Source organism: Chionomys nivalis, chromosome 1, assembly GCF_950005125.1.
Source record: "Chionomys nivalis chromosome 1, mChiNiv1.1, whole genome shotgun sequence".
Classification (NCBI taxonomy): domain Eukaryota; kingdom Metazoa; phylum Chordata; class Mammalia; order Rodentia; family Cricetidae; genus Chionomys; species Chionomys nivalis.
The window spans coordinates 1,992,181-2,014,781 of record NC_080086.1 but is presented as its reverse complement, the minus strand read 5'-3'; the positions used below and the strand labels follow the sequence as shown (position 1 = coordinate 2,014,781).

The following is a 22,601-nucleotide window of genomic DNA, read 5'->3' as shown; positions in this document are numbered from 1 at the left end:
TCACCCTCCGGTTCTCAGCCGATGAGGTCACATCGGAGAGCTGAACTGACCTGCTTAGAGGTGCCGGCTTGCCACACACCCATCTGTGCCCTACACACACCCACCGCTCTGTGAAGCCTGAGAACTCTGCTGCACACTCTGTCCCCGCCCCTCCCCCACAGCCTCGAGATTGTGCAGAAGGTAAAGCAGCTGGGCAGAGCCAGGCACGGAGATACAGTGGTACCCTCTCCTAAAGAAGAGGCCAAAAGAGTCACTAGCAGGAGCCAAGCTTTGTATAAAAGAAATACTGTTCCGATGGCAAAAATTAGGGTGCCAATGTGGTTTCTGGGTGCCTCTCAAACTAAGCTAAAGCAGATTTTTATTTAGGTTGGGTTTTTTTGTTTGTTTGTTCTGTTTTGAGACACAATCTCTCTCTGTAGAGAAGAGACATACAACAATCCTTCTCCCATAGCCTCCCCGGTAGGCTATGAGAGAACATACGTATGAACGACTCATAGGCGTGGGTTACCAGGACTGGTTGCAAAATTTTTTTAAATTAAAAAACCACTATGAGTTGGACAGTGGTGACACATGCTTCTGATCCCAGAACTTGGGAGGCAGAGGCAGGCAGATCTCTGTGAGTTTGAGGCCATCCTGGTCTATAGAGTGAGTTGCAGGACAACAAGGACGACACAGAGAAACCCTGTTTTTAAAAACCAAAGAGAGAGAGAGAGAGAGAGAGAGAGAGAGAGAGAGAGAGAGAGAGAGAGAGAGAGAGAAAGCTAGCTCACTAAATTGGTAAAGGACCTTTTCTTAGTATTTGTAAAGATGTTTCTTAATCTTTGTGTCTTTAAAACTAGTAAAAATTGACTTGTCATGATTCTATTAACTAGAATCTCTCCCCTCAGGTTCAGGGAACCCCGTAGGAGGAAGAAGAGGCAGGAAGAATGTAAGAGTCAGAAGAGATGGAGGACACGAAGAAAACAAGGCCTCTAAATCAACATCAACAAAGCTCACATGAACTCAGAGAATGAGCAGCACGCACAGGGCCTGCACGGGTCTGTACCAGCTCCTCTGCATGTACAGTGTTGTTGGGATTCCCGAGTGTGTGCGCAAGTGGGCTTCTGATTCGTGTGCCCTCTCCGGCTCTTCCCTTCTGTTGGCCTAGCCTGTCTGACTTTATTGAGATAGTTTTTATTTTATCTTATATTTTACTTTGTTTTTGTTTTTGTTTTTTTTAAAAAAAAAAACTGAATGAATGAATGAATGCAAATCTAGCCACTCGGGTGAACGCAAACAATAGAACTGTCATCTATCCCTGCTAGGAAAGGGAGAATGAGTTTTCTCTAACGGAGTGACCCCGGGTGTATCAGCCACTCCAGGGCAGATCTCATGTTCAGGAGTAGTGAACCAACAAAGAATGGGCAGCATAGTTTTTTATGTGCTTTTATGCGGTTACAGCTTGGTGTTTTTTGACTTGTTTTCTTTTCTCTTTGCGTGATGTTGTATTTCGTTTTCTAGGTTTGGGGTGCTTTGCTGTTGTGTTGTGCTTTTGGTTTTCTCTTTAAGAAAGAACTTTAAGTTGGGCAGTAAGGCGAATTTCTGGACAAACTTGGGAGAAGGGAAGAATATATATATATATATATATATATATATAGTTTTATATAATAAAATCATTTTAGAAAAGTGGCTGTTTTATACTTATGTGTTGTAACGGACACTGTGACAGACCCGCACTTCCATGTTTATATGCGGCAGATGTGTTTGTAGAGTTTTAGTTAAACACATTGGGGACATTGGATGTTGCCAGTTTAGAGGTATAGCCGGCAATCCCAGGACTCAGAAGGCGGAGGTAGGGGAACCATGGCCAGCCCGAGGCTAGCCTTGGCTGCAGAGGGAGACAGCTTCAAAAACAAATAGAAAGCTCAAGAGTTGACCCGGGTCTTCAGGCGGCTAATGGCTGCTAGGGGAGGAAGGGGTGTCTCCATTAACGGTGTAGCTGCAGGTAAGCAGCCCCAGCTCCTGTACACAACCCCTCACCCAGGATCTCAGAAGAAACCTGCATGAGATAATTAAAAAAAAAAAAGTATGAAGACAGAAGAGTACAAGGTGGGAAGATCAGGAGAGAGGAAGTGAAACAAGAAGGATAATGGGGGCAAACTGCCAAAAATACATTATATATGAGAATACGTAATGAAACCCATTATTATGTATAATTAACACATGCTAATAAAATACAGAGAAGGAAACCAAGTAGAACTTTCCGTATGGCATGCTGCATCTTTAATGACTCCCATAAATATTTAATTACTATATTACTTTTAATAACTAGAAAAGAATAAGACAATATCATGGGCATAAATAAAATACCCTACCGTGAACTACAAATACTCTAACTATGCAAAGTAAAAGATTTGTCACCAGGACTTTATTAAAATCTTTGTCTTATTAACTACCACATGCAGAGTAATGAAGTCTCTGGGAGAGATTCCGTACGATTTGAAGAGTTCCCTCAAATGATTTCTTTCTGTTAGTAATGACCTATGGGAACCAAGCCCTAGAAGAGAGGGGATACAGGTCATTTTAGTGGTTTCCAAATCAGGTAGGTACAGACAAATGTTACACATATATACATCATATACATACATGTGTATATATCTCTAGGATCTCCTAAAATTGCCAAATAAAAATGTAAAAAAGAAGGAAAAACTGAGGCGCCAGTTGACTGTGTTTAAAAGCCACAAGCTGTCTGCTTCGGTTTTCTTTTTGTTGCTGAGATAAAACGTTCTGACCATGAGCAGCTTAGGGGAAAAGGGTTTATTAGGCTTACACTCCCAAGTCACAGTCCAACACTGGGGGAAGTCAGGGCAGGAATATGAAGGAGGACCTGACTACTATTCTACATACCTCTAACCAAGGGACTTGGTTCACAGCCAAAGAAGTGAGACACGAACCTTGGTGTGGCTTTGCAATTGGGAGTTATGTCCAGGTAGCTTCTTAGGCAGTTTAGGACCAATTGCCTAGGAAACAGTGCCAGCTACAGTGAGCTGGGTCTCCCTGCATCAATTAATAATCAAGACAACCCCCCACAGACATGCCCATGGGTTAAGAAATTCTTTAATTAGGATTCTCTTCCCAGATAATTCCAGACAGTTAATCAGGGAACAATCTGAGGTTACCTAGGGCATTTCAATCCAGGACCTGGAGTACTAACCAGCAGCAAACACCCCCTCAGAACGCTGTGCTAGCACTGACGATGAACCCCAGAGTGGGTGCCTTCTCTATGCTCAGCTCCTCACTATCCCTGAATCTACACTCAGAATCTTGGAAATAATCTTTTTATCCAGTTTTAGTTTGTAGAGATAGCTGACTTTCACTTTCAGCTCTTTGAAAGCTAACATCTACGAGAAATCAATCTCTGATTCTCCACTGTAATAGATCTAACTCCATGTTTCATTCAAAACACCACAAAAGCTGTTACGTGTAGCAACGCTCTTAGGAATGGAGATAACAGAAGGAGCCAGGTGGCCGAGACCCTCAGCGCTCCACTTCAGAGACTGAGGACATGTTCCAGACTGCAGTAGGCCATGCTGAGGGAGAAGAGCCAGAGAATCCATCTGCCCTGCACCGAGGACCTTGAATCCATTCCCCGGCGATGATGCCACTGCTGGCCATGTTCTGGGTGGCTGTGCACATTCTTCTCCTAGCAGCCTTTGCAGTCTCTGCTTCTGTCTACGGCACAGCTCCTGCCTAGAATCTCTATGTTAGGCTCTGAATACTGATTGTTCCTCCAGACTCAGGCAGGAGTTTAGTCCCAAGGCTCATGTTTAAAGTATTAAGAGTATGGAAACATAACCTGATAATGGTCGTCAGAGGTGGGGTCCTGCAAAGTGAGTAGATTTGATGTGGTCATTAGCATGAGCTCCAAGAGTGAACCCTTTAGGTTTCATGAGGAGGGCCACACAAATGAGAGCTATGAGCACACTTCCTCCATGGTATGCTGCAGTCCAAGGGAACCCTTACCAAAATCCGAGTTTTCAAAACAGTGAACCAAACAAACCTCTCTTAAGAGGAGTTTGCCTCAAAAGGATGGAGCTAGAAAACATCATATTGAGTGAGGTAACCCAGACCCAGAAAGACAAATATCATATGTACTCACTCATAAGTGGTTTTTAAACATAAAGCAAAGAAAACCAGCCTACAAATCACAATTCCAGAGAACCTAAACAACAATGAGGACCCTAAGAGAGACATACATGGATCTAATCTACATGGGAAGTAGAAAAAGACAAGATCTCCTGAGTAAATTGGGAGCATGGGGACCTTAGAAGAGGGTTGAAGGGGAGGGGAGAGGCAGGGAGGGGAGCAGAGAAAAATATAAAGCCCAATAAAATCAAGAAAGAAAGAAAGAAAGAAAGAAAGAAAGAAAGAAAGAAAGAAAGAAAGAAAGAAAGAAAGAAAGGAAGGAAGAAAGAAAGAACATGTGAACATGTGTAGTTGGGAATAAGAAAAGTGAATGATGGAAATTTGTTAGGAATGCATGAAGGCACAAAGAAGAAGCAGGAAGGACAAACGGCGGCAAGGATGTTAACAGCGGAGTTGAGTGTATTTGCTAAGGGATGGACACACACAAATATAATCATTAGGTGTTGTGAGAACAATTACTAAAGAAAGGGGACGTTCAAATAAAAGTAATGTAATGTGATGTTTATGTTGTAGAGAGAGAGAAGGTGTATGCCTCAGATAGTATGTTATCAAAACCCAGATGAATCCGTTCTCCGCGGCTACAGCTCTCACCCTGTGTGTCCTGCCGGCTCCCTGGTTCAGGGCAGTGGAGAGAAGATGGCAGGGAGAGAAGACCAGAAGTCGGGCACAGGTGGGCTGGCGGGGCTGGCTCCAGCCCACTCCCACGTGTTCCTGTCTCCATATGGTGTTGACCACTGCTTTCCTGACAGGCTTTAGCCCTTTGGTAAATCTCCCATTTTTAAGATCAGTGAAGCTATAAAAATTTACAGTGTTGCATAAAAACCACAATTATGGGGTCTGGAGAGGATGGCTTAGTCAATAAAATGCTCGCCTTGCCAGCATGAGGACCCAACACCCATGTGAAAAGCCAGATGTCCTAGTCTCCTGTAATCTCAATGCAGGGGAGTGGAAATGAGTAGACCTGGGGTTCACTAGACAGCCTGACAGGCCTACCTGATGAACTTCAGGCTAGTAGGGGACCCTGTCTCACAACACAAGGTGAAAGGTGCCGAAAGGACAGGCAAACTTGTCCACTTGTCCTTTGGTCTCCGCATGTGTGCTCTCTCTCTCTCTCTCTCTCTCTCTCTCTCTCTCTCTCTCTCACACACACACACACACACACACACACACACTTTAAAGCTGATTCCTGGGGGCTGGTTACAGCTGTCTCATTCCTAATTCTACACACTCAGCCGGGACCCCTGACAAAGCTCTAAGAAGAAGGGTGGAGGATAGCCTAATAGGAGATGAGCATACTCCATCTCTCAGGTTGGACAACCGTTTATTCTCCTACTCTGATATTGGAGGCATGAGTTCGACTGTGGCAGAGCAGTGTGGCTGCCCTGTCCTCTGCCTGGCTCAGGCTGGTGGTGCCATTTCCTGCCTTTCTTGAGCACAGATAATTCCTGGTAAATGCTCCGAGGGTAGAAGCTAAAAGGGGGAAACGGATGCAGAGATTATCCTTCCTGGGAGGCAAAAGGGGAGCGCGTAACTCTACGCCTTCTCTCCGCCAGTTTCAACACTGCTTTTTCCCACCCTGGACTCTTGGCCAAAACACACTGCCAGGCTCCCTAAAGAACAGAACCGGCGGCGGGTTGAATCACAGCATTCAAGACCGACATTTTGGGTTTCTAGTCTTTGATTTTGAACTTAGGCAGTTTTTTTTCCAAATAAAGCGTAGTGTTTGATTTGTATTTAATTAACGGTCTGAACTTCCTTGCCAGCACTGGTTCTGAGATTTCTGTTTCTTATCTCGTTCAAGTGTATAATTAGACAATTACTCCGCAGGGTGAAATGAGGTGGAAGGCCGGAGTAAGTGCTCAGGCTGCCTCACTCTGAGCGAAAGATAATTTATAACTTTATTTGGAAGTGTAAAGTCAGATTTTTGCCTAAACGTGTTGTTAAACGTTTAGAGAAGAATTAACACAGGCATCTTCAAAGGTAACTTACAGGATAATAAGTACAAAAACATGATTTGCTTTAAGCTAGGGAAGCATCTGGAAGGAGTTCAGAAAAGTCAGCAAAGCAGAAAATGCTGCAAAATAAATCTTCACCCAATTAGAATGAAAATATTTAATTTAGGGAGACATGGGGAAGTCAGACATGACTGTCTTCATCGGCAGCTTTGGTTCCGAGCAAATGTGAAAACAGGCAGTGAAACCTACGTAGTTTTGTTTTGGAAGAGTTAGACTGGAAGGAAGTGGCAAGATGAGCTACCTTCTACTCAATTTATAAATCCCTCTGTGAGCCACAGAATGAGTCCTGTTGAGAGGTCAATAGGAGCCACCTGCTAGGCTGTATTGGTGGAGGACAGGAGGGGGCAGGAACACATACATGCTGGGGGAGGCCGTCACTAAATTTCAGGGTGTGGCTTTCAGCACTTACCTGTCAGTTCAGTCAGTGGGAGTGAAGGTTTCAAACTAAGGGTCAAAGCGAGGCATGGCAGTCCATCCCAGCACTTGGGAAGTTCAAACAGGACGACTGAGAATTCAAGTCCAATCTCCTTCTCTTCCCCGCACTCCCCACTCCCCCACCCCCGCTGTATGTGTGAGTGCAGGTATGTGAGGAAGTGTGTGCTCACCAGTAAGGCGTGTGTGGAGAGCAGAGCTCACACAGGGGTCTTTCTCTACAGCTCACTTTATTTTTGAGACAGTCTTTCAGGGGACTTGCAGTTCAAGTTTGGCTTATGCTGGTTGTCCACAGAGCCCACAGGCTCTATCTGGCTGTCTCTCAGCACTGGGGTTATCAGTACACACCACCATGCCGGACTTTCATACGGATTCTGAAAGTCCGAATTCAGATCTTCATAAGTACTTTACTCGCCAAGTCATCTTTCCAGTCCGAGAGACTCCTCCTAGCCCCAAACAAAACAGAACAAAATGCCTGCACCTGACTAACTCCAAAGCTGTCCTCCTACAGCCAACTCCAAGTGAAGGTAGAAACATCAGGGCAGAAACACCACCAGAGGTCAGTGCTTCAGTGTGGAGGAAGCCAGATGAGGTCGCCCCTTAGGGCATCTAGCAGAGGTGTCCATCAGAGGAACACAAGCTCAGGTGTCCTACAGCCTACACAGCACTGCTCCTCGTCACATGTTCTGTTTGAGGGATCAAGAAATGAGGTGGTCGTTACTCTCCTGAAACCCAATTCCAAGACCAGACATAACACACATACTCGGTGACTAGAGCCAGTTAAGATGTAACATTCTGAGGCCAATGAGATGGCTCAATGAGTAGAGGCGCCTCCACCAAGTCTGATGCCCTGAATCTGATAGCTGGGTCCATATGACAAGCTGTCCTCTGGCTTCCACACAGATGCATGCCCACAGGTGCAAGCTCATGCATGTACACACACATGCACATACAGGCGCAGATTCATGCATGTACGCACACATGCACATACAGGCGCAGATTCATGCATGTACGCACACACACTAATATTTTTTAAAGGCAGATTTCACAGACCTTGGCTACTGAGTAATACTACTTCTGAAAAGGACTGTGGGGAGATAACGATTACTTTAGGTGTGACAAATTAAACACTGTGATGGAACTGTCCTCAGCAGAGAAATTTTAGTGACCACAGAGATTCAGAGTAAGCTGGGGAACAATGGCCTTCTGAAGTTTAAATCTTGTTTTAAATTTACCTCTTCGATATTCAGTAACTTACAAACTGCTGAGCATGGCTCTTCTAGGAATGTAATGTGATTGACATTCGGGGTTCACTCGGACAGAAGGGCCTCAGGAGTGAGGAGGAACTTGGAGAGTGCAGTTGGACCTCACCGGATACCTAGCCTTCAGGAAGTGGGTTGCATGTGCCCAGGCTTGGTTGGTGACACAGGAGTGGTACTGTGTTAGTCAGGTATCTACTGCCGTACAAAATGCCTGAGTAACCAATGGGAAAGATGAAAGGTTTGTTTTCTTCACAGTTTTGTAAGTTTTAGTCCATCATTCGTCGGATTGCTGCTCTTGGTCCAATGGGAAGGTAGCCCATCACTGCAAGGACGAAGCCCACCATAGTGGCCAAAAAGCAAAAAGAGCAAGTGTAGCCAATGCTCCAGTGGGTACCTCCAGTGGCCCAACTTCCTCTAAGTTACTACCTGAAAGCTCAGCTAGGTCCCTTTAGCGCTTCAGGCTAGGGACCACACCTTGAATACATGGCCTTTGGATAATATTCCAGATCCAAACTTGAGTAGCCACAGAACCCAAGGTTAACAAACTTAACTTCACAAGAGTGTCTCAGGAAGGGAGGGAAGGACTCAATGAGGATCAAGGATGGATTTAGATACAGCAGAGTGGTGACTGGATCTTCCTCTGCTGGGGTTGAGGAGGCAGGCAGAGCAGGAATCAGAAGTGTTTCCTAAGTCACTTTGTCCTATGGATATGTGTGACTGGCAGAAAGGATTTCTTACCCACCATACTTGTGTGGAGACTTCTACTAAGCAGGCACCCCTCCCCCAATGCAGGATGCCCTGACATCTCCTAGGTAGGTACCCCTCCCCCAATGCAGGATGCCACTGACATCTCTAAGCAGGTACCCCTCCCCCAATGCAGGATGCCCTGACATCTCCTAGGTAGGTACCCCTCCCCCCAATGCAGGATGCCACTGACATCTCTAAACAGGTACCCCTCCCCCCAATGCAGGATGCCACTGACACCTCCTAGGTAGGTACCCCTCCCCCCAATGCAGGATGCCACTGACACCTCCTAAGCAGATACCCTACCCCCCAATGAAGGAAGCCACTAACATCTTTCTGCCAAGAAAAAGACAAGACGCTTTTCTTGTCACGCTTGCTGAGAGCTGTGGTTCATCCACCCACATGGAACTGCCTCAGAGGACGAACACTTGCTCTGTACTCTGGGATTAATGATGAGGAGGAGGAGACATAAGAGGTACGCAGCTGTGTTCTCCTAGTGAAGACCCAACTGGCTTACGGGGGCATCTCTTAGCAACGGCTCACCCTGCTTTATCAGACAAACTGCAGAGGCGGGTCTGGCTGACTTCAGGTCACTCTGTGCACGGATGGCACAGGGATCCTCTTTCCTGAGCTGATAGATGAAGGTCATTGGTTAAATAATAAAGAAACTGCTTGGCCCTCATAGGTTAGAACATAGGTGGGTGGAGTAAACAGAACAGAATGCTGGGAGGAAGAGGAAGTGAGCTCAGATGCAGGGCAACTCCTCTCAGAGCCAGATGCAATGCAGCCAGCCGCCAGGTCAGACATGCTGAATCTTTCCTGGTAAGACTGGTGCTACCCAGATTATTAGAGATGGGTTGATCGGGGATATGAGAATTAGCCAGTAAGGGTTAGAGCTAATGGGCCAAGCAGTGTTTAAAAGAATACAGTTTGTGTGTTGTTATTTTGGGGCATAAGCTAGCCAGGCGACTAGGAACTGGGGCGGCAGGAACACAGCCCGCAGCTCCCACTACAGAACTGAGCGCTACAGGAAAAGCACGCTGAGATTCAGGTGTTAGCAGGTAGATTTAGTTTCTGTTCCCAGCTAGGGGGTCCTCACCCAGATTCAAAATACTGTCTCTACCAAAATGGGTTACAAATCAGGGGACATGTCAATTTTCCTGATTCCAGGTGTGTGATGGTGATCGCCTGCTGGACGATCCGTTCTCACAGAGGCAGCTAAAGGGCTCCTTTCACAAGTTACTGACCTGGCCATCCTGCCTCACTTTTCACTGTGGGTTCAACTTACCACAGCTTAGATTTCCTGGACTAATGATGGGGCAAAGGGTGGAGCACGAGGCTTTGTGATGTACGGGCTTCAAACACCTGTAATTTTCCAAGTCCAGACATGAACATACCAATGTGCCCCTTTCTTTGTGTCAAAGCAAGGAAGACATGCCCATCCAAGGGCCCATTTTTGCCAAACATGCGAATGTTTAGGGAGAAGACACTTGATAAAAGGTGGGGCCTGACGTCAGCCCACAGTCACGCAGTGGGGTCATGTTTTCCTTGGGGGGATGCTTGTGAGGTTCTAAGAGAAAAACATTCTGGACAGAAAAAACAATGTAGCATGTTTCTTTAGCAAGTGTTGGTGTCCGATTTTTCTCAAGGGACGCCGTTGATGTGATGGGAGCCTAAACCTATGAGAACCCAGGTTTACTCGCCAGTGACTCAAATCCAAACAAGCTGTGTACCTGAAACAGAGGGAATTTTCAGGGCAGCGCCAAGGAGGGCAACATTAGTAAATGCCCTTTCTCTCCCGTTAATCACTGTTCTATACCAAATGTCAGACTCCTGGTTATAAGCCCATAGCCAGTTTGGCCACTTGAACTCACCAGCTCCTCCTGTAAACACTCGAGGCCCCTGGCAATCAGAGTCAGATGGGTTCCAGGAATGAAATTATATTATACCTTGGACAAGATTCTACCCAAATGCAATCACTTATTGGATCATGCTGGCCCCATGAAGCTCCAGGGACTCCCTCCTCTGCCCTCCAGTCCTCCTACCAGAATCTTCCATGACCCAGGGCTGGCAACTCATTTGTAACCCTAACATATGGGGGCCTAAAAATCAAAAAAACAATCCAAAAAACCAAAAAAAACCCTATGAGCTCTAGGATAGCCTGGGCTACAAGAAACCATGTCTCAAAAACTAAGAACAGAGTTTTCCAGGAAAGGTGCTCTCTGTAGTGACCTCACAGCAGGCACCGCGGACTCTGACAGATCTCTGTTCCTGCCGCAGCAGTGAAGCGGGAGGAGCGGCTTCTACTATTCTGAGTGTGGGGTCACTTTGCTCACCTCTGGAAACGGCCATTCATAAAGAGTGGAACTACTGACTCCGCCTTCCTGGACTAGCCTAACAGATGGCTTTGTAGTAGCCTGGACACATCCTGACGCCACAATCACAGCAACGCTGTCGCGCGTGCGCGCGCGCGCGCACACACACACACACACATACATACACACACCATACACACACACACACACACACACACACTGGGGTGAGGAGCAAAGGGGGTGATCGCTAACAGTCTCTACAGAATGAAAAACAAAATTCTTTATTGCAAATGGGCTGGACTGCAAGGCAAAAGTGAGGAGGACAGCCAGGCCAGGGCAAAACACGATTCCATTTATCTTTAACACACTATAAGTAAGAAAGAAGTCCCACAGGACGTACCATGGTAAGAACAAAGACAGAAACACTAAGATTCTCATTGCAAACTTGCCTTCCAATGCCCACTGCTCTTTAAGCAAGGCACACATAAAATGCGTATTTCCCGTGCTGAACTCATTTCCCCCTGGGTACTAGGACTCCACCTTCTAAAGAACCTGGTGATCCATCCTGCCTCGTATTTTCCAATTCAATAAACAACAAACAGGCTTTTTGTTCTCAGCTGCTTGTTTCTGCCACTTTTAACTCTGAAACTCGTGATTTCATATTTCGTGGTTGAGAACAAGATGAAAAAGAATATGCTCCTTTAAAGACAACGCTATGCTCTAATAGAAACAGAAAGGGCTGGATGGTTTGAGGAGTTGTAAAAATATCTTTAAGGTTTTAAGTTTAAAATTATAGGAAGTATCTTACAACTTTGTGGTAACAGGTTAGTTCCCTAGAATGGCCATTCATTAAAGTAAGAGAGAAATAACAAGTGTTAAAAAGAAGATTATAGGGCTGTGTAGACGGTACAGGCATCAGAGAGCTTTCTGTGTATGCACGGGGACGTGAGTTTGATCCCCAGCACTCATATCTAAAGCTGGGCACGGTAGTGAGTGTTTGTTGAGGGTAAAGACAGAAGGTTTGGGGCTCGCTGGCTAGTCAGATAACCTAGTGAGCGCCAGGCTCAGTGAGAGATTTGCTTCAAAGATATAAGGTAGGGAGTGATTGAGGAAGATAGTATCAACCTGTCTGTCCTTTGTGTGTGCACACACCTGCACATGCACATCCAAGTGCTCACTATCAACCTGTCCTCTGTGTGTGAACACACCTGCACATGCACACACAAGTGCTCACTATCAACCTGTCCTCTGTGTGTGCACACACCTGCACATGCACATCCAAGTGCTCACTATCAACCTGTCCTCTGTGTGTGCACACACCTGCACATGCACACACAAGTGCTCACTATCTACCTGTCCTCTGTGTATGCACACACAAGTGCTCACTATCAACCTGTCCTCTGTGTGTACACACACCTGCACATGCACACACAAGTGCTCACTATCAACCTGTCCTCCGTGTGTGCACACACCTGCACATGCACATACAAGTGCTCACTATCCTGTCCTGTGTGTGCACACACCTGCACATGCACACACAAGTACTCACTATCAACCTGTCTCTGTGTGTACACACACCTGCACATGCACACACAAGTGCTCACTATCAACCTGTCCTCTGTGTGTGAACACACCTGCACATGCACACATAAATGCTGACTATCAACCTGTCCTCTGTGTGTGCACACACCTACACATGCACATCCAAGTGCTGCCTATCAACCTGTCCTCTGTGTGTGCACACACCTGCACATGCACACATAAATGCTGACTATCAACCTGTCCTCTGTGTGTGCACACACCTACACATGCACATCCAAGTGCTGCCTATCAACCTGTCCTCTGTGTGCACATACCTGTAAATGCACATATATACATGCACACACAAGTGCTCACTATAAACAGGGCATCCACTGTGGATACTAGAGTTCACTGAGAATCACACAGCATACAAATCGAGGAAAACAAATGAAGCTGTCTGTGATGGATAAAACTCCTGTTAGTAATACACAACATTAATTCTCTTGCTAAGACACTCAGCGAGCCTTCCAGCTGAGGCATGAACATCAGAGCGTATTAAATGGTGTGACTTGTGCCAGTGTGATTGCCCTGTGAAGGCAAAGAATAAAGAAAATTATTTAATGATGTGGAGTAACTCCTGTGGGCCCAGATCAAAAGCAGAGCAGAGTGCCAGGAACAGGCAGACCACATCACACGGCGCACCTGGAAACATGATTTGTAGGTTTCCACTCCAGAGGAAGGAGGCAGAGGAACTTTACAAGAGCATAAACCAAACAGAAAGCAGTGGGAAAGGCTTGACTATGGGGCTCTGATTTTCAGATAGCCACTGAAAAAAAGATGTATTTCTAGTGTGTTTCCTGCTCCACTGTACCACAGGGCAATCAGCAGCAGCAAAAGCAGGAGGACTGAGAAGCAGCTGCAAAAGGAAAATGAAGACTAGGGACCTTGGACTCAGTCTCAGCACCCTTAAAAGAACTGCCTTTTTATTTATTTATTTATTTATTTAAAGGAATCAGTTTTTAGTAAAATTTCAGGTACCTCTAAAGGCATTCATTACATCTCTCAAGTTTAAAGACCGTGAAGGGTGTGACCCCAGTGTTAGCTACTCTCTGATGCTAGCCGCTCTTCCAACTCTTCATTAGCGTTCAGCTATAACTGCCAGGGTTAGCTGGTTAATGTCAGGTTTTTTGGAACTGTTCGTGTGTCTAGAAATGAGCTCGAACTGGGCTATAAGAGGATTTCTGATGGTTAGATAAAGCCAGCATTCCTCAGGAACTTCTGAAACAAGTTCCCATCTGCTAGAAGGAGTCATTTCTCTTGCTTCTGGTAGAAGGGAGATATGGTTCCATTGATATATACCTGAGGCTACAGATCAAAGTTCATGCTGGCCTCCGGCTTCCTCAGCTCCTACTCACAAAGCCTGTGATTTCATCCTGGCCCTTCTCATCTTAGATCCTGCTCTCCTTAAACCCTGATTATACACACTATTCTCAATGTTCTCCTCACTTTCTCTCTCTCTCTCTCTCTCTCTCTCTCTCTCTCTCTCTCTCTCCCTCCCTCCCTCCCTCTCTCTACACTATACTCTCTTCTGCTATTCTCCCCTTTCTCTCGAATACAGCCCTGGCCATGCCCAGTCTGCTTCCTTTTCTTTTTGCTCTGGACTCTTCCAGATGCCTCTTGATATTTTCTCTCTCTTATGCACAATAGAAAACTTTCCCTTAACCAGGCCATGAAAGGTCATGTTGGCAGTTTCTTTACCGTGCCCCCTCTTATAAAGTTAAACTAGTGATTTCGCTCCTGCCCTTCTGTGACACCTAAACATATAAACTCTGCCTATTTCTATGGTGGTGTCTGTTTTATGATTTGAATTAGGACTGTCACCCACAGGTCCAGGAGTTTGAACCCAGCTATTCTGGGAGGCTGACGCTTTAGAAGGCAGAGTCCAGTTGGAGGAAGTGGGGTGGCTAGGTGGAGGGCCTTGGCTAATCTCCCTGCCCCATCTCTGCCCCCTGATCTACCCAGGTGAGCAGGCAGACGTTCCCTGTCACTAGGGATGAAGGGAGGCTGGATAAGGGTGAGGTAGAGGGTTGACGCACATAAATAAAAATAACTTCATACACATTCTGTTTGGACAAGCCTTGGTCTTGAGCGACAGAGACATAAGAAGCAGCCAGTGGCTTTCTTTGTATTGACTCTTCTGTTTATATACAGGATCCCTTTTGTACTCCTGGAGTTGTGCTGACATTTTCAGGAAGATAGTGATCATAACAATGACCAGACTCTGCAAACAGTTGGATATATTCGGTGTCCCCTGTAAGGGCTACTGGGCTGTGCCAGAAGGCACGGTGCCCTGGTCTGACCTCATAGCAGGGTGCAGGAGGGGAGGGGACAGACACAGGTGAGCAGCAGCGGAGCTCACCATCCACTCTGGCCTCTCCTCCTCCGAGGACTTGGGGTAGCGCTCCTCTATACCTCCAGCACAGAGGACCGGGCTTCATGTGAGGTATGTGGCCATGAGTTTAAAGCGTGATTACCATATGAAATCAGACTCACAGAAGAGAAGCCACATCTTTACCATGCAGGGCGGCGCAATGACGTGAGATGCGGGAGGGAGAGCAGCAGAGGGTCTCCGAGGACGGTCCACCGCGGCACTGGTCTCTCCTCACACTGTCTGAGGGGAAAGGTTACAGGGCAAACAGAAAAGATAACTACTGGGTAGAAGACTGAGGCCTGGGATCAGTGTGGCCACGGTTAACAAGGTGGCGGAAAGAGGAGCTAGTGAGACGGGCTGGAAGGCTGCCCTGGCTGAGCCTGCTTTGGAACTGACCTTGGCAACACAGTCTGGAGCTTCGACTGCCACGGGGCCCAAGTGCACCACCCAGAAGGCCTGTCGCGAGCTAGGAAACACGGAGTCCCTGTCATCCTGTGAGAAGAACGTCTGTGAGCTGAGGAAAAGTGAGTGGGGAAGTGCGATGCGCGGAGAATGGGAACAGAACGGAGACACGCCAGCAGAAGGGAAGGGAAAGGCAGCGTAGGCGCAGGCCGCTCACTATTAAATGCCGTCTTCATCCTCCAGGCTCACTGCTATTTTAATATCCACTGTATTGAAACACAATGTTTATCTCATCAGGTTTCGTAAGGGGCATTCTAGAACCTGGTGATCCATGTGTCACAATAATATGATAGCCTATTATCTGAATGAGCAGAACGCAAAATACTTCCTAGCAATCTGGAGTCATGTCTAGTTCGACTGTATGGCTCTACAATAGAATAATTTTGTGCCGCGGGGTTGGCTAATTTCTGTTTCAAGGACAGAGCTGTGGCAGATCACATGGGCGGCAAAGCTTCAAATGTCTTGTTCTTTAAAACAGGAGAAAGCAACAGCAAGGTATGCCTTCTTTGGTCTGTCTGTCTGTCTGGAGAGGGGGGTGTCCACTTGACTGCTCTGATTCCTATTCTCAATGAGGCTGGGGATGTCAAGGCGCAGACCCTTTCCAACGGTTGCTCTTCCTCCAGTCCTGCCTCCTTGAGAATACGGGACCCCACTTAGAGACGTGAGGGGGGACTTTCCGCACCCCTGGTGCCTTCTCTTTGAGGATCAGAGAGATGAGGATTGTGATGTGGACTAGCGAGAAGCAAAGCAAGACTGGGAACTGACACTAAAGGCAGTCCCAGGGATGAAGGCAGCTGCCTCTTCAGGGGTGGGGGTTCAGTGGCTTCCTTCCCACAGGAGGCCCCCTCAAGCCCCCACTGCCGCAATGCTGCAGCTACAGCATCCTCTCCCTATGCACCCGAGGGTGAGGCTTGCTTCCCAGGTCTCAGAGCTGCAGCCTGTGACTGGTCCTGACCTCCAGGAAACCATCCAGAGTCTGGGGTAGAAACACAGACAGGCACAAACCTCTGACCTCTGACAGAAAAGAAAAATAAAACCCTCGGAGGCCCATGCTCAGAGGAGGGCAGAAAGCGGGACCTCTACTTCATGACCCACCTTTGTCACGGTGGGCCATCGGCCAAGTCAGGCGACCACCTTCCCTTGCCCTCTTTTTACCCAGTTTTTCTTCTATAGGGATTCTGCAAGGCTACTGTCCTTAAAATCTCAAGGTGTACTGTGACATAAAGGGCCCAAATCAAACTCATTACTCATGAAAACCACTGGGCAGCATTTCCCATCACTCACAGGGCTATTTTAGAGGACTTGTCATAGGAAGGAAGTTATTAAGAGGAGACCTAGTGGGAAGAAGCCCCCTAAACACAGGGTGCTTTCCTAAGGTTGTAAAGTTTGTACAAGCCATAAAGACAAGCCCCAGGGCATGTTTATCCCACAAGTCTCCTGAGGTAAATTCCTTCATGGATGCCCTAGTCTTCCTCTCTGCAGTACAGACATACCCTCAGTGAAACTAACTCACTGTATGAGAACAAACTAATAACTTTAAATTTTATTATTAAGAAAATGATTTTACTTTAAATTTTGTTGTTAGAAAGAACTCGAGCCAATGATAAAAAATTCTAGACTGTTCTCCACATTCTGTCACAGAAGCTTGAAAGTCTCCCCTGGAGAAAACAAGTACAGAGGAGAAGGAAGAGGAGGAGGAAAGGGAAGATGGGGAGAGAAGAAAAGAAGAGGGAGAGCAGCAGTGAAGAGGAGGACAGAGAGGAGAATGAGGGAGACCCAACACTGAAGCAGGAGACAGAATTAGCTCTACAGAACCTCTGCTGGGAACATAAGACAGGGCAGCCAGTGCACGGGAAGGGACGGTCTGCAGGAAGTTAACAATGAAGCTGTTCCGTGAATCCACAATATGCCGAAGAGAGAGGAAGCATATGTCACTGTCTGACTGGCCGGAATGTCTGGCCAGCAAACCCAGGGATCCTCCTGTCTCCATTTCCCTGGTGCCAATACAACAGGCACATGCCACATCCACCCTGGAATCCAAGCTCTGGACTTCACACTTTCACTGAAGGCACCGTGACAGCTGAGTCATCTCCCAGTCATGTATTTTTTTGAGAATACTGAGAGTTTTGGTCAGAATTTTAAAATTGTTGCTATTGTTTCTTTGTTTTGGTTTTGGTTTCTGTGTGGATCTCTGGGTATCTCTGCTGTGCCTGGCTGGTTTTGTGGCAGCCAATGATTTGAACAAAAATTATATAGAGATAACTCCCGCTAGTGAATGTCTGCCCTCCGCTGCTGAACCTGCGTGCGTGGAAAGAATTCTTTCAGACTTGCCCCAAACAAGTCTCATGTTCCACAGAGTTTCACAACCACATATAATGGCCTAGCTGTCATCATAAGATTTGGAGAGGCTCTGGAGCAGCAATCTGCAGCTCCCTCACTTACACAACCTCCTCCTTAAATCCTAACTGCCGGCCAGGCATGTAACACTTGCCTGTAATCCCAGGATTTAGGAATGCAGAGGCAGGGGATCAAGAGCTCAAGGTCATCTGAAGACACAAATGGAATTCAAGGTCAGCCTGAGCTGCAGGAGTCCCTGTTTCAAAACACTGAACAGACGAACACTCTAGCTGTTACTGCTTTTCTCCACAATTCAGTCAGCCACTTCCAGCCAGGAGACTTGTGAATTTTCATCACCAAGTCTGGGAGGATGAGAATAACCCAGGTGAGAAGTATTTCGTCAAGGTAGTGGCAATTTCCCATCAATCAATATTTTCTAGTTTCTTCTACCTTTTCTATCCTTTAAATGACTGAGCTCAATAATTTCGTTTAGTTTTATATATTTTTCTGACTGGAGAAGAAACCATCAAATTTAATATAATGAACTGGATATGGAGTCTCAATCATACCTTAAACATTTGTAAGTATATTATTTATTAAGATTTAATTTATTATGACATTATATCAAATAAATTCCTTCAAATATTAGCCAACCATACCAGGAGGAAATTTTTATTTTTACAAAGTATCTAGACATAATCAAAGAAATTATACAGAGCTGGAAATATGGATCAGTGGCTAAGAAAAAATGTTATTCTGTAAGAAGAGTAGAGTTTGGATTCCAGCACCCTGTCAGCTAGCTCACAACCGCCTGTAAATCCAGCTCTAGGGGATTTGACACCTTTTTCTGGCCACCACAGGCATCTATACACACATGACATATCCACGTAGAGACACATACATATACACACGTGGCATACCCACATAGAGACACATACATATACACACGTGGCATACCCATGTAGAGACACATACATATACACATAAGTAAAAACAAATCCTTTAAATAAAGATATGATAAAATTAAGACAGGCATGGTCTGTTAACCCTGCAAAAGACTTTTTAATATATATTACCTATTAGGAAAACTTAATTTGCGAAGTTCTGTGAGCAAGTAACATGTGATTTTGACCCAGACCCCCAACTACAGAAAGGAGTGGCAGTGACTGAGATGGTCTGTTTTCAACATGAGAATCCATTTGCTCTCAGAGATTACCTTGAAGGCTGCCATGCAGTGCAGGCTCAGTAAGGCCATCACCACTGCCAGCAGGATGGTAGCAAGGTTCCTCACATCCCATACGGTCTCCACCAGAGGAATACTGCCCACTTGCCAGTCGTAGCACAGGGTGATGGGTGCCAGCAGAAGCCATACATTGAAGGCCAGGAGGTAGGAATAGGTAAGGAACCTATGAAGAGAACAGCTGTGAAATACAACGTCCCACATTTTGCAAACACCTGCTTACCACAGTTCTAGAAAATAGCATGTCTGTTCTGTCATTGTTTGTGGTAGAGGAAGACAGGGAAAGATACCAAACTGTTAAATTAATCACCTGGGAACTTATCTCGCAGTTTCTAGCCACCGTGTTGGGTGCTGACTTCAACAGAAAGCAAATAAGGCATATTTCCTTTGGAAGTTAATTAAATTTATCACACAAGTAAATGCATAAAACATAGGGTAAATGCCATGAAGGAAACCCTGATGAAGGCAAGTGGCAAACACACTCTTGCTTTGTGGGAAACCCCGCCTCTTGGAACGCCTCATCCAGCTATTGTCCAGAATCTTACAATATATCTCGATAGCAGATTGATCCAGATTACACTGTTTCAGAAAGTAAAGTATTTGTGGTAGGGTGATTAAATCTCTTATTCACAGTTGGTAGAGTGGGGACATGGGGGCAGGAAGACAATGGGTGGGTTCTTATCCCCACTTCCTGCCTAGGACAAGGCTCTAAGCTGTAGTAGACAGCATTCTACTGGAATGTCTTGGGGGCTGGAGAGATGGCTCAGTGGTTAAGAGCATTGCCTGCTCTTCCAAAGGTCCTGAGTTCAATTCCCGGCAACCACATGGTGGCTCACAACCATCTGTAATGAGACCTGGTGCCTTCCTTGCCAACAGTACATTGTATGCTTAATAAATAAATCTTTAAAAAAAAAAAAAAGAAACAAAAAAAATGGAATGTCTTCTTTGGGGTTAGAGGAAAGTGAGTTCACCCAAATTCACTGAGCCTGCATAGTCATTAAGCAGCATTCAAGGTCCTTGAAAACTTCAGGCTCTCAGGACAGAAAGGATCTGTCTAAACCTTTGCACTAGGAGGCAGGCAACTGCCACAGGGCTTCTAGCTACAAAAAGCCCCATGCTGAGAGGATCTGAACACCCCAATCTCCATTAAAATGCTTGCTGAGCACAGAGAACTTGTTCTTTGTTCTAGTCAACACCTGACAGCCTCTCTAAGCATCCCTGTTGACTGTTTATAAAGGGGTTTAGGATTGTGTCTGTGTGTACCTTAAAATAGGAGGAAAAAAACCAGTTTAGCAAGCAGAGTCCTTGGCACACAAGCATGAAGACCCAAACTGGATCCCCAGAATTTACTTTAAAAAGCCAGGCACAATGACAAGCTCCTGTAACACCAATGCTGGCCAGGTGGAAACAGGAAAATCCCCAGAGTTCTGTGGGGCAGCTAGCAAAACCTACTTAGCAAGTTCTAGGCCAGTGAGAGACCCCATCTCAATGGAGATGGACAATGTTTCTTATGTAGAAGGTGACCTGTGGCCTCCAAACACATTTATTCCTATATCCACGGGCACACACACACACAGGTTCACACACATACGCGTGCACGCACACATGCGCACACACACATACACAAATGTCTTATTTGTAGAAGGAGCTGCGGGCCTGCTTTTCATTCCACCCAGCTCCTGCACGGCTAGCTTGACACCCGAAATAACAACACACAAATTGTATTCATTTAAACACTGCCTGGCCCATTATATCTAGCCTCTTCTTGGCTAACTCTCATATCTTGCTTAACCCATCTCTAATAATCTGTGTAGCACCACGAGGTGGTGTCTTACCGGGAAAGATTCAGCATGTCTGACCCGGCGGCTTGCTCCATCGCATCTGACCAGAGAGGAGAGGCATGGCATCTGCCTCACTTCCCTTCTTCCCAGCATTCTGTTCTGTCTACCCCACCCACCTAAGGGCTGGCCTATCAAATGGGCCAAGGCAGTTTCTTTATTAACCAATGAAATCAACAGATTGACATTTGACCTTCCCACAACACTTATTAAACAAACAAAGAAGCAAACACACCCAGAATTATCATTCTCCAGGACCTAAGAGCCATGCTTTAAACTTCAACCAACAAGGAAGGCCAAGGCATCTGTCTCCAGTGCTGTGTGTGTGTGTGTGTGTGTGTGTGTGTGTGTGTATGTGTGTGTGTGTGTGGAGGAGGGAGAGGGCGGGCAGGCTCTAACTTAGTAAATGCCAGCAGCGAGCAGATAAAGATGACACCTTCACACAAATCAGAATAGACTCAGATCTTGCTCTTATTGTCAACAGTTACTAAATAAGACCTGCTTTTACCACTGTAAGTGATGGGCAACCTGGTTTGTTTATGACACCCATATGGAATTAAATAGAAACAGGTCACACCTTGTCTCCAACGACTATACAATACAATAATGCAAACAATACCCTCTGAAAGACGGGAAAAGTGAGATGAATGTCATCTCAGGGCTCAAAGAAAAGCTCTCCCACAGGAGGGCTTCTTGGGAGGGCACAGAGGTCAGGCTAGAATATCTGAGTCATCCTCTGTGACTGATATGATTTCTAATCCCAGAGGAGTCGTGCTGGTCGATGTGTCTGAAGGACACCTCCACAGGCTTTTAAATGAGGCAGCAAGACTCATCTTGAATTTGGGGAGCACCATTCTATGGGCTGTGATACCAGACTAAATAAAAACTTATGATATTAATGGGTAATAGAGCTGGATACAGAACCTCATCGTTAAGTTTTAAAATGATAGTGTTACAAGATGGAAGGACACCATGTGAAATAAACCAGTTGAGCTTATCAAAGTCACAATTTCGGATTTGCTTCAGTATAACTGACCAGGCACAGAAGGGAAGAGAGAAGAATGGACCAGATGGTTGAGGGTTGGGAGTGCCCACACCGACAACGGTGTGGGTGTTCACATGCCACCGTCTCTCCTTAAACAGAGGGGAGGTGACAGATATCTTACTCTAGCTACATTTGGCCCGTAGGCTATTTGCTAACTCTACACAGGGTTTCTTGTTTGAGGTCCTTATGTTTGCTTTGCCCCGCGAGTTCCCTTCCCTTGCTTGTTTTCTAGAACCGCAATGTTGTGCCAACTACAAAAGAAAACTAAGATTCATATTTTTTAAAGTTATATTCTTTAAGGGAACAGAGTAAATCACAGATGAGAAGCAGCCACTGATTTCCAATTTGTATGGATTCTGATCACATAGCTAGCAAACTCTTTAAGCGTTTTCCAAGATACGGACATAGCAGCAGAAAAATGTTTTGCAAATACAAGCAACAAAGAAGCCATTTGGAATCACTCCAAAAGCTAATTATCTTTTAGGGAGGGCTATTTGAGCCAACTGTGATCAACAATTACAAGATTTCTTTTTAACTCCTTCTCTATGAATTACATTCAAACTGCTAAAATTTCAAAATGAAATAGCCTGTGCACTATGTCTGCTCTGCTGGGTTCCCATTTTTTTTAAAAAAGCAAGAGCAAAACCAAAATGAATTATTTACCAAGTTTCTACTATAAATCCCATTAATGGAGGAATCCACAAAAATATCCTGACAAACAAACAGAATGTGCAACTCAGAGAACTGGAAATTCAATGTAAACAATTTAATGAT

The 22,601-nt window shown here is 45.7% G+C and overlaps 1 protein-coding gene across 1 annotated transcript in view; it reads right to left on the bottom strand.

Moving 5' to 3' along the window:
- Positions 1-22,601, bottom strand: part of Tmtc1 (transmembrane O-mannosyltransferase targeting cadherins 1) — a 205,093-nt gene that overhangs the window by 74,103 nt on the left and 108,389 nt on the right. Inside the window, exon 8 of the mRNA XM_057764546.1 lies at positions 18,921-19,110. Within this exon, the coding sequence (XP_057620529.1) occupies positions 18,921-19,110 (190 nt within the window). The remainder of the gene's footprint in view (positions 1-18,920; positions 19,111-22,601) is intronic.